The sequence below is a fragment of the Pseudorca crassidens genome, chromosome 18 (genome assembly GCF_039906515.1).
Source record: "Pseudorca crassidens isolate mPseCra1 chromosome 18, mPseCra1.hap1, whole genome shotgun sequence".
NCBI lineage: Eukaryota > Metazoa > Chordata > Mammalia > Artiodactyla > Delphinidae > Pseudorca > Pseudorca crassidens.
In genome coordinates, this window is record NC_090313.1 from 15,023,666 (window position 1) to 15,039,735 (window position 16,070).

The 16,070-nt window shown below is 44.2% G+C and overlaps 1 protein-coding gene across 6 annotated transcripts in view; it reads left to right on the forward strand.

Moving 5' to 3' along the window:
• The first annotated feature begins 3,817 nt into the window (after positions 1–3,817).
• DZIP1 (DAZ interacting zinc finger protein 1) overlaps positions 3,818–16,070 on the forward strand; it is a 54,482-nt gene continuing 42,229 nt past the window's right edge. For 2 of the 6 annotated variants that reach the window (XM_067713369.1, XM_067713373.1), the window contains exons 1-7: positions 3,824–4,098; positions 5,090–5,187; positions 5,650–5,759; positions 6,291–6,522; positions 6,635–7,189; positions 12,930–13,014; positions 15,825–15,952. In XM_067713369.1, coding sequence (XP_067569470.1) covers positions 6,520–6,522; positions 6,635–7,189; positions 12,930–13,014; positions 15,825–15,952 — 771 coding nt within the window. In that variant the 5' untranslated portion in view covers positions 3,824–4,098; positions 5,090–5,187; positions 5,650–5,759; positions 6,291–6,519. Of the gene's footprint in view, positions 4,099–5,089; positions 5,188–5,545; positions 5,760–6,290; positions 6,523–6,634; positions 7,190–12,929; positions 13,015–15,824; positions 15,953–16,070 lie in introns of all 6 variants that reach the window. The other 4 variants (XM_067713374.1, XM_067713370.1, XM_067713372.1 and 1 more) reach the window with 4 other exon arrangements.

A 16,070-nucleotide genomic window follows, 5' to 3' on the forward strand; every position in this document is an offset into this window, starting at 1 on the left:
GGGATTTTCCAGCTATCTTTCTGCTACTGATTTCTAGTTTAATTTTACTGTGGTCTGAGAACATATGTTGTATGATTTCTATTCTTTTACATTTGTTAAGATACGTTTGATGGCCCAGAATGTAGTCTATCTTTCTGAACGTTCCATGCAAATTTGAGAAGAACGTGTATTCTCCTGTTGTTGGATGGAGTATTCTATAATTGCCAATTAGATCAGGTTGACTGATAGTACTATTTGGGTGAATTTTGTCCTAACTGATCTATTAATTGTTAAAGAGGGACGTTGAAGTGTCCAAGTATAATTGTGGATTTGTCTATTTCTCTTTCCAGTTCTGTTTTGCCTCATTTATTTTCATACTCCTTTCTTGAGTACATACATGTTAAGGATTATGTCTTCTTGGAACACTGACCCCTTCAACGTTATACAGTATTCCTCTTAGTTCCTAATCATTTTCCTTGTTCTGAGGTCTGCTTTGTCCGAAACTAATACAGCTGCTCCAGATTTCCTTTGATTAGTGATGTATCTTTTTCTATCCCTTTTAAACCATCTAAGTCTTTATATTTGAAGTGAGTTTCTTATATGTAACATACTGTTGGGTCTAATTTTTTTTAATCCACTCTGACAATCTTTTAATCGGTTTATTTAGACCATTCACATCTAAAATGATTATTGATATAATTGGGCTAATGGCTTCCATGTTTGTAACTGTTTTCTATTCATTCTTTCTTCCTTCCTTCCTTTCTTTTCTTTTCACCCTCTTTTCCTGCCTTTTCTGGTTTTAATGGAGCAGTTTATAACATTCCATTTATCTCCTCTCTTAACATATTAATCATACTCCTCTTGTTAATTATTTAATGGTTGCCCTAGAGTTTGCAATATACATTTACAGCCGCCTGCCAGCAGCATCCTATTTTAAGTTACTCAAAGGAAGCTGAGGCTGAGAAGCCAGGTTTGAATTTAGAATTCTTGCACTCAGCCAAGCTCCCAGGCAGCAACTCTTCTCTTTTGTATCCTGGCACCATCCCGACCAGAGAGAGGCCTTGTGTGCCTAAGGGTTATATTTGCCGATCCATATACCTGCGCTATTCAGTACTTCTAAATAGTCTGCTGACTGCGGCCACCCCATGTAGCTAACCATGAGCAATACAGTCCGTCTTTGAGAAGACAGACTTGGAGAAGCAGCCCATACAGGCTCTGAAAGTTGGCGTGGATGGTTTGTGCAGGAAGTTCCAAGGTTCTATGAAGTATGGGCTAGAATGGGAGAGCACAGGCTATGGGAGGACCAGGTCCATTAGCTTCTTGGGCTTTTCTAAAGGGCCAGGCCAGAGTGGAAGCCCTCTTGCCTTAAAAGGCAGTATGGACCCTGACACTCATCTGACTCATGTTTACACAATTTGTGCTTGCTACTCAATTTTTCAAAAGTAAATAATATACTATCTATATAATATGTAAACAATATAATGTGTCAACTGTATGAAAAAGGGAATGATTTAACCCAAAAGTTAGGACAACTGTTAAGTAGGAGGATGGAAAGGGATATGATTGGGGAGGTACAAAGAGGAGTTTCCAAAATGCTAGGAATGGTTTAAACTGGGGGGGTGGGTATACAAATGTTCACTTGATTATTCTTTAAACTGTACATATATATCTTACACACTTTTCTGTATACTATATATGATATAATAATTATAACTAAAAGACATTAGCCAGGTGATCAAAAACGAAGGGCAGAAACAACATGTATTGTCTGATTTGATACCTTTTAATTACTTTGATTCGAAGTCCACGTTGAATATCTAATCTTTGTTTTACTCCTATAAGACCTGGTAATGTTTAATAATAAATAGATACCATGCTAGCCACCATCCCCAACTGCCTGCCTCAATGTAATTTTCCTTTTGTCACACTTGCTGTTTTCAAACAGGAGAAATGAAAACAAAAATTTGAAATAAATTCAGATATAACACTTTAATTTACTAACTACACAAAATGATCAATAGTAACCAATATTTCTATTTTCCTTTTTTAGGATCATTTCTGTCTTCAAAAACCACATACTTAGTTGAGCACTTACTATGTGCTCAGTGTGCTAGAACACATCAGGTTCTCATAGTCTGATGCAGGAGACAGATACCTAAATAACTTTAAATTTTTAAATTACCACAGCAACACCCTGCTCAGCTGTGATAACTGGTATAAAAGGTTTGAAAGGATCAAGAATGTATGATTGCGCTTCCCTGGTGGCCCAGTGGTTAAGAATCTGCCTACCAATGCAAGGGACACAGGTTCGAGCCCTGGTCCGGGAAGATCCCACATGCCGCGGAGCAACTAAGCTTGTGCTCCACAACTACGGAGCCTGAGCTCTAGAGCCCGCAAGCCACAACTACTGAGCCCACATGCCACAGCTACTGAAGCCCGAGTGCCTAGAGCCCGTGCTCCGCAACAAGAGAAGCCTCGACAATGAGAAGCCCATGCACTGCAACAGAGTAGCCCCCGCTCACCGCAACAAGAGAAAGCCCGTGCACCGCAACGAAGACCCAACACAGCCAAAAATAAATAAATAAATAAATAAAATTTTTTAAAAAAAAGAATGTATGATTGCTGTTATGCCAATGCCAAGGTCAACTGGTTCATCTTATTTCTTCCAATTCTGCATATGTGGCATACTGGTAACACAAATGGTGTATTATCAAATAATGTTAATTAAGTAATTCCTCTAAGGCACGCACACACACACCACAAAGGGCTACAGACTATATAGATTTTGCAAAGCAGTGGCCACACCTCCCTCACATTGCCTGAAATTTCTATCTAGAAATCCTTACCCACACTACTTTAGAGCATTTTTATGGGATCCTGGATCTTTCCAATTTAAGCATTAAATTGAAATTGGACAAATTTTTAAAAACCTGTTAAGGTTGTCCTAGGTCTTATGATTTTAATTAAAAACTAAAACAAGAAAGGAATTCAACATAAATACTTTTTGAGCTATTACTATTTCTGATGCCTTGTGCTAAATAAAGTAGCCGATAAAGTTAATTCAAAGAGAAACACAAGGAAAGGCATTTTACAGTAACACGTCATCCAACAAAAATTCTGAAGTTACTCCTAAGTGAAGAACTATTTTGCTACAACAGACAGTAAGATTTTGCAAAAGATGCACTCAAATTTCTCAATCTGGGTCAACCTCGTGGTTGTGAAAATATGTGCATACTTTCTGGATTGCGCATTATATGGAATTTTGCCCCATTGTTAGACCGTGTGTTCCAGTTTTAGGTTAAAAAACAGTTACCTTACTCTTGACCCCGGACGTCCCCTCTCCCCCACCGACAAACTTTCTGCCAACAGAGATCCACGACTTTCGTCCTAAAATGGGCATAACCAAAAGAGACACGGAATCTAGATGGATTTAAATCCTTGTGTGCTTCGGCACATGGTCTTTAATCCTGTTTTCCCCGTCACTCAAACGCAAGGCTGCATGAGATAGCCCTATAAGGTCTCTTGCATCTGCAGACTTCTGCGATTAAAATGCATCTCTTAGAAGGAATTCACAAAACGCCCCTGCCTCTATGGGAAATTAGATAGCTGGGCGTTACGCTAACCGCAGGGTAGGAGTAAATCTGGTTTCTCTTTGAAAAGTCTTCCTGGGGCGAGCATCCCACGCCAGCAACAGAGCGCGCCCAGGCACCACGTGTCTGCACCAACAGCGGGATTGGCGGAGCGCATTTTCGCGCGGCGGTCTAGACGCGCACGGTCCCGCCCAGCTGCCGGAGGAGCCGGGAAGCAGAGAGAAGAGGCCGGAGGGAGATCGCAGATGGGAGGGGGCGGGAGGGGGGTGGGGGATCCCGAGGCGCCCGTGGCCGGGAATCTGGGAGGGCCTGGAGAGGCGCCAGGCGGTTAGCCTCGCCACAACTTGCCCAGAACAGACAGGCCTCACTCTGCGTCCTGGAAGAAGGAGCTGGCCCGCCGCTTCCCTCCCGGCTGCTCCTCGGCCTCCACAGGCCCGCCCGCGCTAGCAGCGCCCCTGGAGCCTGCGTCCGCAGCTTCGCCCCTGTCCGCCTGCAGCGCCCGGCGCCCGCCCAGAAGCGCGCAGCTGGGGTGAGTCGAGGTCAGGGATGCGCCAGGCGCCCAGGGGAGGCCGGGGCCTCTGGGTGCCCGCGAAGCCGGGCCCTCCTTCCTCTTTTCCCGCTGCGAGCCGAGGCGCTGCAGACCCCGCTGGCCTGGCTGCCGCAGCCCCCCACTCCCCCGTTTGCTTGCCTTCTAAGGGGCGGCGCCGGGACCCCACTGGAGCCTGCGTTCCCCGGCCTTTGTCTTTGTGGGTTCGGCGGTCGTCCCCATGGTGCGCCTGGGGCGGGAGGCGCTGCGCCCGGCTGGGGGCCCTGCAGAGGGAACGGGAAAGCGTGCCCCTTCTTTCCTGTTCCGGCCATCTTGCGACTCAGATTCAGCGGAGGGGCGAAGGTGGCCAGCGGCGCGGCGCTCGCGGCCGGGCGGAGTGGTGGCGGCGAACGGAGATGGGCGCCTCGAGCCCCGCGCGCCTCCTCCCCAGAATGCAGTGGGAGCGCGCGGATAGACCCCCAAGTTTCAAGGGCTTGGACCCAGAGCCCGGGGGCACAGGAAATGTGAGGGAACAGGGGTCAGGAGCTGACGTTTCCTAAGCGCCTAATTCATTCGGATCGTTTTTTTTTTTTAATTTATTTAATTAATTTATTTTTGTCTGGGTCTTTGTTGCTGCCCCTGGGCTTTCTCTAGTTGCGGCCCGCAGGGGCTAGTCTTCCTTGTGGTGCGCGGGCTTCTCATTGCGGTGGCTTCTCTTGTTGGGGAGCATGGGCTCTAGGCACTCAGGCTTCAATAGTTGCAGCATGCAGGCCCAGTAATTGTGGCCCACGGGCTCTAGAGCACAGGCTCAGTAGTTGTGGCGCACGGGCACGTGGGATCTTCCCGGACCAGGGCTCGAACCCGTGTCCCCTGCATTGGCAGGTGGATTCTTAACCACTGAGCCACGGGGGAAGCCCCTCATTTGGATCATTCTTTATCCACTTGTCCTTTTGGCAAATTCTTAACGCGCCTCTCCGTGCCTGATCTATGCCAGGTGCTGGGGATATAACGGTGAGCAAGAGAGACCACGGCCCTTGTTCCCACTGATCCTGCAGCCCAGTGGATGGAGTCCAGGGTACATAGACCTGCCAGGTCGGTATCCTGACGTCTATTTCACAGACTGGGAAACTGAAGCCTAGGGCTGCCGTAACTTGTAGGTCAGGCAGCAAGTAAATGGAAGAATCAGACTTTGAAGCTAGATCTTTAAGACTGTCATGCTGGCTGTAGTTAATCGATAATAGCTCTTTTTCTTTCAAAATCCCGTTCAAAATTATTTGGATGCACGGCTTCTATGAAGTCTAATGAAGTGTGTGCTTAGTTTCTGGATGCTTTCCTGTGGGCTTATTTCTAGTTCTCAGTGTCTAGAAAGGGCTAGAAATGTTTGACATTACAAGTTTGCTTCCAGTTACTCTGAACTGTATTTTCGTTTCTTCTGTTCTTTGGGTGTTAGGAGAGACAAAAATTTTCCTGATGGTTGGTCCAAGCAGGGACTCCCCGGTGGACTGAGGAATGGCTGGCTTTTCCTCAGTTCATCCATCTCTATGGTAACCACAGGCAGCTCCCAGAAGACCTCGAGAATGAGAGGCCTGAGGTCTACGAGTTGCTGCTAGAAATAGTTCAGCCTCTCCAGAAAACTGAATGCAGCTGCCACACAAGTTTGTAAGGTAAATACCAGGGCCCTGTAAAGTTCCCCCTCCATATAATTGTCTTTATCTTCACATTTTGAAAAAAAGTATCCTTTTGGAAAGACAAGTAAGGTATTACATATTTGGGGAAGTTCTTTGGTTTGAAATTCTATCCGAATGTTATATCTAGGTGGCCAACCCATTCAGTGAGTTTGGAAAAATGTATATGCCCGGGTAATCAACAAGACAATCAAAATAGAGAACATTTTTTTATTATATCCCAAAGTGTCTTCGTGCCCTTTTGCAGTAGGCCCCCCTCCATCCCATTTAATTTTACATAGATTTGTTGCTTCACGTTTTCTGAGTTGTGCGTGAAAGAGGAGGATGAATGGTTCTTTCTAATCTCAAAAACCTAAGGCGAGGATCAGAGGCTGGCAGCTAGGATGTGGCTCCCCGCGCCTAGACTTGCAAGGTGGTGCCCCGCGAGCTGGCGCTCAGGAAGTGTGCCCTCTCGAGGTGGACCGGTGTGTCCTCGGCTGGCTCACGACGAGTTCTTCTTTGGCCCCGCAGGGCCCTGGGCGCACGCTGACCGCGCGCTGGCCGGCTCGCACTTTGCTCCAGGTCCACGCCCGTGGCGCTGCCATAACAACGGCCTAGACGCCCAGGCCTTAGGCCGCCGCCGCCGCCGGGACCCGGCCTTCTCCCCGCTCCGAGGGGTGGGGCGGCGGCGGCCCGGGCCGGGTAGACGGGACTACCCCCTCCTCCGAAGCCGGCAGAGGCGGCGGATTTGCTTCCAAGCATGGTAAGAGGCGGCAAGCCGGGGATGCCCGCCTGCCGATGCCGGGCTGGGGCGGCGGGGACTCCACGGAACTCCCAGCCCCCTCCGCCTCCCCCATTCTCTCTCCTTCCCGCAGCCCTTTCAGAAGCACGTCTACTACCCGCTCGCCAACAGCCTGGAGAGACCCGCCTCCGAAGCCGCCGCGGCGGGCGGGGCCGCCATGGCCTGCGGCCCCGCCAGCGCGGCTTCGGGCCCCCTGCCCTTCTTCCAGTTCCGCCCGCGGCTGGAGAACGTGGACTGGCGGCGGCTGAGCGCCATCGACGTGGACAAGGTGGCAGGCGCCGTGGACGTGCTCACGCTGCAGGAGAACATCATGAACATCACCTTCTGCAAGCTGGAGGACGAGAAGTGCCCGCACTGCCAGTCTGGGGTGGACCCGGTGCTGCTGAAGCTCATCCGCCTGGCGCAGCTCACCATCGAGTACCTGCTGCACTCGCAGGAGTTCCTCACCTCGCAGCTGCACAACCTGGAGGAGCGGCTGCGCCTGAGCCTGGCCGAGTGCGAGCAGAGCAAGAAGCTCCTCACCAAGCAGGCCGGCGAGATCAAGTTACTCAAGGAAGAGTGTAAACGCAGGAAAAAGTTGATCTCCACCCAGCAGCTGATGATTGAGGCCAAAGCCAGCTATTACCAGGTGAGAAGCTGCCTTGTGATTACCCAATAAAACCCTCAATTCCTACTGGCTGGGATATTGAGAGTCCTTTCCTACAGCACTGCCTTTTTTTTTTTTTTTTTGATTTGTACTCTAAATTAGAAGAAACAGCATATATTTAAGCGAAAGAGTAATTTTAACCAACAGATAACGTGGTTCATTACCTTGTGTAGACTAACATAGGGTTAATAATTAAGTAACGTTGACTGCGGTGCTTTATTGAATTATCTAAAAGCTGGTTGTTTAAGAAACTGTTTCTTCCTCCTAATCGGTGTAATGAAAAATAAACCAGGTACAAATTGCTGTTGAGCTGCGGCCCCAAATGATATGGAATGCTTAAATTTGTGGATTTTTTTCCTCATTTTTAAATTTTGAAATATTTTTAAATTTACAGAAAGATTACAAATCAGTGCAAAAACTTCCTTACACCAATTATTAACATTTGCCACATTGGCTTTATTTTCTCTGTCTCTGTTTCATACTATTACCTTTGAACCATTTGGCAGTGAGTCGCAGACTCTTAAGTATTTCAATGTGTCTATTTCCTAAGCAGGAGAATACTTGCTGATATAACAATGCTACTTAAAAATGTTTTAAATTTTGCCTTTTTGTTCTTAATCTCCCAACTGTTAGGGGTTAGACATTGAACCCAAGATAAATATTGTCATTTTTGTGTGTAACAGAAATCAGCATATTTATCTTTTTTATTGGTTAGGTAGAAGAAGCAAAGGATGTTTGATGAAGATATCAAAGTAAGCAATAGACTGACAAGATTGATTTCACACCCCTACATTCCAGTCATTTTGACTAAATAGGACTTAAAAGGCCTCAGTGGATTTAGGTAATGGTGGAGCCAAAGCAGGAGTGAATGTGGAGAACTGGGTGTAGGGCTCAGAAAACAGTGAGGTTAATAGTGCTTAAGACTGACCCAACAGGAGCCTTGAGAGAAGTGTACTTAAACTAGGTGAACAGTTGGGAAAGAATGCTGTTAGAAAGTCTTAATGTTCAGCCTTGGGTATACAACCTTTAGGTATAGTCATCCAATGATACCTGATGTTGCTAATTGCCTATGTGTTTCATAAATGCTATTTAAAAACTAAATATTTATAAATAGTGCTGAGATGGCTCTTTAAATGTCATTATCGTAAAATGGATAGAATAGGTTCTGTTTAAAACATTAAAGAAAGCTTACCTGGCTTTGGTATTATTCAGTGAAACATTAAAACCTGTAACATAAAAATTGTATGTTTATAAACTTTGTTTGCGTTCTTTTGGTTATCATAAAAATAGCTGTTCATAAGTAAAGATTTTCAAATGCCAATGATAATATGAGGATTAAAAAAGTAATGGCTCACTTTTATCAAATGAGTGACACCTGCCAACTCTCGGCCACTCAGACTCTGAATGGCGGTGGTAGCTGTACGGTGTGCCCAGGTGTGGCCAAGAAGAGATAGGAATGACCACACCACCTTTTCCTACTTAGTGTAGTACACGTATACTCTGCCCTCTATTAAGTGACTTGCCATTGTCTCTTATGGAGTTCTTGAGCAGTGAGAGCTTTTAGGGTGACAACTCCGGAGTTAGACTACCTGGGTTTGAATTCCACCTATTCCTCTGTGCAAGTCTTTTAACTTCTAAACCTCAGTTTCCTCATCTGGAAAATGAGAACATTAGTAGTAGGGTTGCTCTGAGAATCCCGTGAGATAATGCAGGTATAGCACGAGGAAAGCTCAGTAAATAGCTTGCAACAAGTGGATGTTGATTTCTGCAGTGGCTTCCCTGTAGTGAGCTGTGGCTACCTGTGACCTATCTCTTTATGAACCCTCAGACCAGAAGGCCAGAGGTCACAGTGCTGAGCTGCTGTGAGAATCAGTGTTTCAGGGAGGGGTAGTCAAAGACTGCTGCTAAGAATAGTTGGGATGTAAGCTAGCAGGGATTCCACGGTGTTATAACCTTTGTTACAGATTTGTAAGCTAGGGATATTTGGCCTATAGTAAAATTTATGGGAAGTCAATTGATTTTGTTTAAATAGTTATTTGACTTTAGTCTGCAGTGTGAATTTTTATTTAAATAGAAACCTCCAACAGCCGGGGAAGTTTGATGGCCATGTGTAAAGGCCAGTGTGTACCAGTGATCTGGCTATCAAATTATTTTTAAAACTTTAAAAATTAAAAAATTCCAGTGGATTATAATAGGACTTAGACTCTAAGAAGACCTTTCATTTTCACAGCTGGAAGACTCAGATTCCTCCCCACACTTCAGCAACACAGATAGATTTTGGAATCTGTCAGTGAATTTCTGTCCCTTGTTCCAATTATTGAGCCCCTTGGAGTTGGAGATGAGTGTTGGGGAGTAGAAAAAGCATGCATTTTGCTGTCAGAGAGACATGGGTCAAACTGTGCAACCAATAAGGCTGCAACTTAACTTTCCTGAGCTTTGATTTCTTCATGGATAAAGTGGTTGCCGTGGAAATTTTTAAAGATAGTGATGTAACAGGGCCTAGCTCTTAGTGGGCATAGTGAAAATCTTTATCTCCTATTCTCCGTCATTGTCTTTGAGAGGTCTTAAAAAACATCTGGAGGAATCAAAAACCTCTATCCTACTCATTTAGGTAAAGGAACCCTGAGTTCTTGTGTTAATTCCATTACACTAAGTATTTTTAAATTTTTAATGATTTTGGATAGAAGTGGTATTAAGACATTTACATGTTTTACATAGCATACAACCTACATGTAGCCAACATTCTGAAACCAAGTACACTGAACATAATTTGACATATTATATCCCTGGGGTTGTCATGGAAAGAGTATCAGATTCCTTTCTATGAATAGTTCATAGTACCTAATTTTTCTTAATTCATTATGTCACTTTCTGTCCTAAAGATGCTTTAAGGGAACTCCTTTGAAAAAGCAGTTTATATCATTCATCTGTATAGCAAACATATTTATCATATATTTAAAACTATTTTTTTAAGAAAATGCAAAGGGTTATAGGATAAAGTTTTTACAGCATTTTTTAAAGTTTTATAATTATCTTATTAATGGAGAAATTTGATTCTACATGATGTAGAATTCCTTCCCACCTTCTTACCCTGAAAGGGAACTTTATTATTTCTAAGGCAGAATCTTTGTGCAATAAGTAGGATTCCTGAACCTCCTGCTGTTTTTCATAGTGAAGAATGATCTGACTTTTATTAAGTTTCTAATTACTGTAAGATCTATTATAAAGTATGTTTTAATCCCAGTGATGGTAGATCAGATAGTTTTGGCTTTGGGGCCTGATAGACCAGTTGTTTCAGGTTTCACTAATCCATTCATTTTTTAAAAACTGACTAGTATTCCATGGTGTACATGAATCAGAGTCTGTTAACCTTTTACTTTTGTAGAATATCTTGCCTGGAACCCGTATCTGGCTCTTATGAATAATGCTGCTATAAACATTCACTTGCAGGTTTTTGTGTGAACTTAAGTTTTTTCTTTTAGAGCAATTTTAGTTTCATTGAGGGGAAGGTACAAAAAGTTTCCATATATCTCCTGCCCCTACACATGCATAGCTTGCCCCATTATCAACAGACCTAAGTATTTCATTTTGGGGGGTGCTAATGTAAATGTTATTACATTTTTAATTTCAGATTCCACTTGTTCATTACTGGTATATAGGAAAGCAGTTGACTTTTGTATATTAACCTCGTATCCTGCAACTTTGCTATACCTGGTTATTAGTTCCAGGAGTTTTTTGGCAGTCCTTTTGGATTTTTTACACAGACGATTATGTCATCTGCAAACAAAGACAGTTCTGTGTCTTCCTTCCCAGTCTGTATATCTTTTAATTTTTTTCTTGCCTTATTACATTAGCAAGGACTTAAAGTGCAATGTTGAAAAGCACACTCAGGGGCAGTGGTTTGCCCTGTATCCTCCCCTCTCTTACAGATCCAAGAAGAGTTGTGGATTTTTCAGCCTGTTCGGCTTTTTCCTTGTTGTTAGGATGGAGTGGCGATTTTCAAGCTCCTTACATGCAGATCCAGAAACCAGAAGTCTATTAACTTTGTTTTGGTATTTTTGTCGTAGAAGTTTCTCATGTTGATGTAGTCAAAATGTCAGTCTTTTCTTTTTGGAGTATGAGCCCCTTCTTACCCTGAGCTCATGAGTCTTCTGTATTATTGCAGTAGTTAAAATACGTATTTTCTATTTTGAGAGATTAAAAGTTACACTTCCGTGTGTCCTCTTCCTTTCCTTTCTCCAGTGCTGTGTGTAGCCCAAGTGCCACACTTACACCCGAGCCAGTGTGGGCAGTCCCTAAACTGTTGTGAGGAAACCAGAACAGTCCTCATGAGCAGAGAAGTCGTAAAAGATGCTGTAAAGATCCTCTGAAATGTAATGCTGAGAAATATGCCATCATGTTAATTTCCTGGGAAGTTAGAACCTAAAGTTTTCTGATGCAATTATACTGATTAAGAGTAAGGCAAAAGCTGAATAGGAGAACATGTAAATAGCACAATAGAGATGAAACAGCAAAATCCAGACTGAGTAACTCTGCAGGACAAATGTTCAGTGTCTTCAGCAAAAGAATTATAAGGAAAAGGAGCTTGGAGGCTCAGCCTATAGACAAAAACAGAATTAAGAGACAAAACAACCAGTTGCAGGATATGACCTTATTTGTATCCTGATTCACAACAAACTGCAAAAATGTTTTCTAAGACAATGTGTGAATTATTGGGGAAAAAATAAACAAATGGTTGGATATTTGTTGATAAATAAGAAATTTTCACATTTTAAAAGGTGGGATAATATTATGATTGTGTTAAAAGAAAGTCCTTTTGGAGATAGATTCTGAAATATTGACAAATGAAATATACAGTATCCAGGACTGACTTCAGAGTAATCCAGGGGGGAGGATATAGATGAAACAAGTTGAATTTTTTGCTTAAAAATTGTGTTAAAGTAGAGAATAGAGATACAGGTAGGATTGATTTTTTTTTTTCCCCAGTAAATTCATTTTAGGAGGCCAAATATTTCTAAGCATGTGCTCAATGATTTTTTAATGCTGGTCTGTAGAGATAAAGCTATGAATAAGAGAGAAAAGAGTTCATGCTCTCAGGAAGCTGACATGCTAGAACCTAGAGGGATTAGGCAGGAGACAATAAGCAAGTGAAGTAAATAAACCTGAAAATATTAACTGGTGAGATGTACAATGATGAAAACAAGACAGTGTGATGGGACAGTGCCTGTCAGGAGGCTCATGCAGGAAGATTTGCTGAGGACGTGCAGCTCAGCCCGAGCGTGGAAGATGCTCTGTAAATGACACCTTGAATGGGAAGGTCTGGGGAAGATTCAGGCAGGGAACCAGCCAATGCAAAGGGTCTGAAGCTGGCTTGCTTGAGGGACAGGAAGAGGCTGGCATGACTGGAGTGTCATGAACAAGTTGATGCTGGCGGGCTGTGAACCACCAGTCTTAACAGGGGCAGCATCAGGGGTTCCCAAAACCACCAAGATGGGCTACTTTAACTGTCAAGAGATGGCTTTCACTGTCCTGTGTTCAGTTTGGGAAGAACACCCTGGTCTTGTATGTCTTTTTAGTTATGCTTTCAGTATCACCTGCCAGGGTGGTAACGTTTGGGGGAAATCCCCCAAGAGATAATGCTTCAGGGACCCAAATTTTAATTCAAATTAGGTGGAAGGGCACTTGTTACAGACACTTGGATTTGTTGCTCTCTCCTTTTCAGTGCCGTTTTTGTGACAAGGCCTTTATGAACCAAGCTTTTCTACAAAGTCATATTCAGCGCCGCCACCCTGAAGATTCTCATCTTGGTAAGTCGTGAGCGCTACCTCAAAGATCTGTTCTCTTTCTGGTGCCTTTTTCTTTTTTCAGTGAGACATGGTCCAAAGCATCTCTCAGTCCTTTTAAAAGAAAGCGTCATGGTCCTTGTTCACTCAGTTAGTATTGAGCCCCTACTGTGTGCCATGCACTGCCTTAGGGCTCGGGGATACCGTCATAAGCAAGACAGACCCTGTCTGGCTCTCTTACACCCTAATGGGAGGGATGGAGGATTCACATTTAAACAAATGAATGAATGATTCTTTTCAAATAGTGGCAAGTACAATGAAGAACATAAAGTAGGAGAATGGGATGGAGAGTGACTCCTAGTGACTCTTCATTAAGGAGGCGCTATTTGATCAGAAACCAGAATGGTGCTGGGGTCCCAGCCTGCAGGAAATTTGGGAAATGTATATCCCGGGCAAGGGGAACTCGCACTGTGAGGGTGTGTGAGGAAAAGGCAGGGCACGGCATGTTTGGGGAACAGATAGAAGGTTGGTGGAGCAGGGTGAGCCAGGCAGTGGTGGGTTAGGAGGGACTAGGTCACATAGGGCCTTGAACGCCCTGGGTGGGCATGTGGGTGACTTAATAAGCGTAATGGGAAGCCACTGGAGGATTTTAAGTTGCGGGGACATGATCTGATCTGTACCTTAAAATGACCCCTCTAGCTGCAGTTGGGGAACAGACTGTAGGGGCAGAGGTGGAAGCAGCTGGGAAGGTGAGGAGGCTGCATGATAGCCCAGGTGAGAGAAGGTGGCAACTGGACCAGGGCGGCACCAGGGAAGGTGGGAGAAGTGGAGACGGAGAAGGTTTATTCTGAACGCAGAGGCCACAGAGATGTGACTCAACATGAGAGCAAGAGATGAAGCAAAGATGATCCTGGGCTTTTGTCCTATACATTTGGGTGAATGGCTGTCACGTTTCCTGAGGGACAGACCAGGAGTGGAGCAGATAGGTTGAGGGAGGAAGGAGAATGGAGAATTTGTGTTGGCCGCGGGTACAACTAAGTCACACGTACAGTTGCCATGCAAGTGGAGATGCTGAGGGTCTGGAGGTCAAAGTGAAGGCCCAGGCTGGAGATAAAACCTGGGAGTCGTTAGCAGAACTGGGCTGGATGAGATCACTTAGAGAAGAGAAGATGGCTAGGGCCAGCCCCACACTAGGAGTTCAGGAGGAGCCCCTGAGGGAGTGAGAAATCACAGTGATGGAGGCAGGAGGGAGTCTGGGAAGTGTGTTGTCATGGAAACCAAGGGGCATGAGTGTTTCAAGAAGGAGACAGTTACACCGAATGATCTTATGGCACAGAGGAAGAGGAAGACCTAGAATTGACCATTATTGTCACAGTGACTGTTGGTGACCTTGACATGTGACATAATTCAGTGAATTATTGGGGATGAAAGCTGGATTGGAGTGAGCTGGGAATCAGGCAAGGAAGTGGTCATGTCCATTACAGACATTTATTTCAGTAACGTTTGCTGGGAAGGAAAGCTGGGACAGGAGGCAGTGCCTGGAGGGAAATATGAGACCAAGGGGAAATTTTTGTCTTGTTTGAGGTGGGAGATACTAAGATGTGTTTGGGTGCCAGTGTGAATTAACCAGTGTATCGAGGGGGAAATTGAAGAAGCAGGAGATGGGAGGCTTACCATGGAACCAGGTTTCCTACTAATTTAAATGTTCTCAGGAGCAAAGAATGCAAGGTCTGTTTCTCCATGAGCAGATCAAAGCATTCTGCTGATTGCCACAGTAATCCACAGAAGTTCTCATTACAATCTTAAATGTTCTCGGTATCTAGACGTGTGTACTTCTAGCTTGTTACTCAGTGCCTGCTTTCCCCTCCCTTTTGGGCCAGTTTGTTTCCATTCCTGCCTATTTCAGATAAATAGATTTATTCAGGAAACAGCTAAACTTTGCATAAACAATACGAACAGCATAAAATTCCACTTATAAGCCATGGACCGCTGATACAATTTAGCAATGTATTGGAGAAATTGGGAAGATTAAGTATTTTAATTAACCTACCATTCTTCAGTGTGAAACTGACCTTCTTTCTCTTCTGTTTCAGTATCTTATTCTATCGCATACTCGTTTCAGAGAGTATTTCAGACTCTGAAATGAGTATTATTTCTTCAGGTCATCTTTGAGATTCTGACTTTCTACCTTGGTTTCCATACCTTTCATGTCTACACTCACAGACACATGTATATCCATTCAGTCATGTGTACATCTGCATGTAAGTACATGTACATAAGTATTCTTCCCTTCACTTGTTGCTCCCTTTAACGACTTTTCAGTAGTTCGTTTTTGCCCCATGGATGGGTTATGGCCCAAGTTTGCATTTTGAATGCCAGCCTCTGCTTATCTTAGCACAGATGAGGTTCTCAGGAGAGTTCGGTGGGAGCCAGAAGGATGGTGACCGTAGAGATTTCAATACTGTGGTACCTGCCGTGGAAGCTTTTGCTCCCCTTCTCTGACTGAGACAGGCATCTTGAAGAAGAGCCCAGGATTATTCCTTGTACCGTTTTTGCTCCCTGAACGGGCTCTCACCCTATCTATGTAGGATAATCCAACCTCAATCTAGTGGCTGAAAGAATCTGCTAAAAATAATTCAGCGCTCAATAATATGAAGGACTGAAAATAAATATTGAATAGTAGAGAGTAAAAGTTGGCTCATGCGGCATGAAAAAAGTAATATCCCAAGAAAAAGCAGTTTCCTTTGTCTTTGTCTTATCAGTAGGATGTACCCCAAAAGTTTTCAGATAGGTTTTCTAAGAGATGGTATTTTAACGAGGTATTTCTGTTGCAGCAGAGTATAAGACAAGGGCACAGACTGACAAGCTCCAGAATGAGATCGACATGTTGAAGGAGCAGCTGCAGCTCACCAGGTCTCAGCTAGAGGCTGCACAGCATGCCCATGTAGTCAGATTCTCTAAGGTATGCTAAATTCAGAAACACTTATATGTTGGGAAGGATTGGGGTTAATTCCTTGTAAATGTTTGGTAGAATTCACTAGTGAAACCGTCTGGTCCTGAGCTTTTCTTTTTTGGGAGTT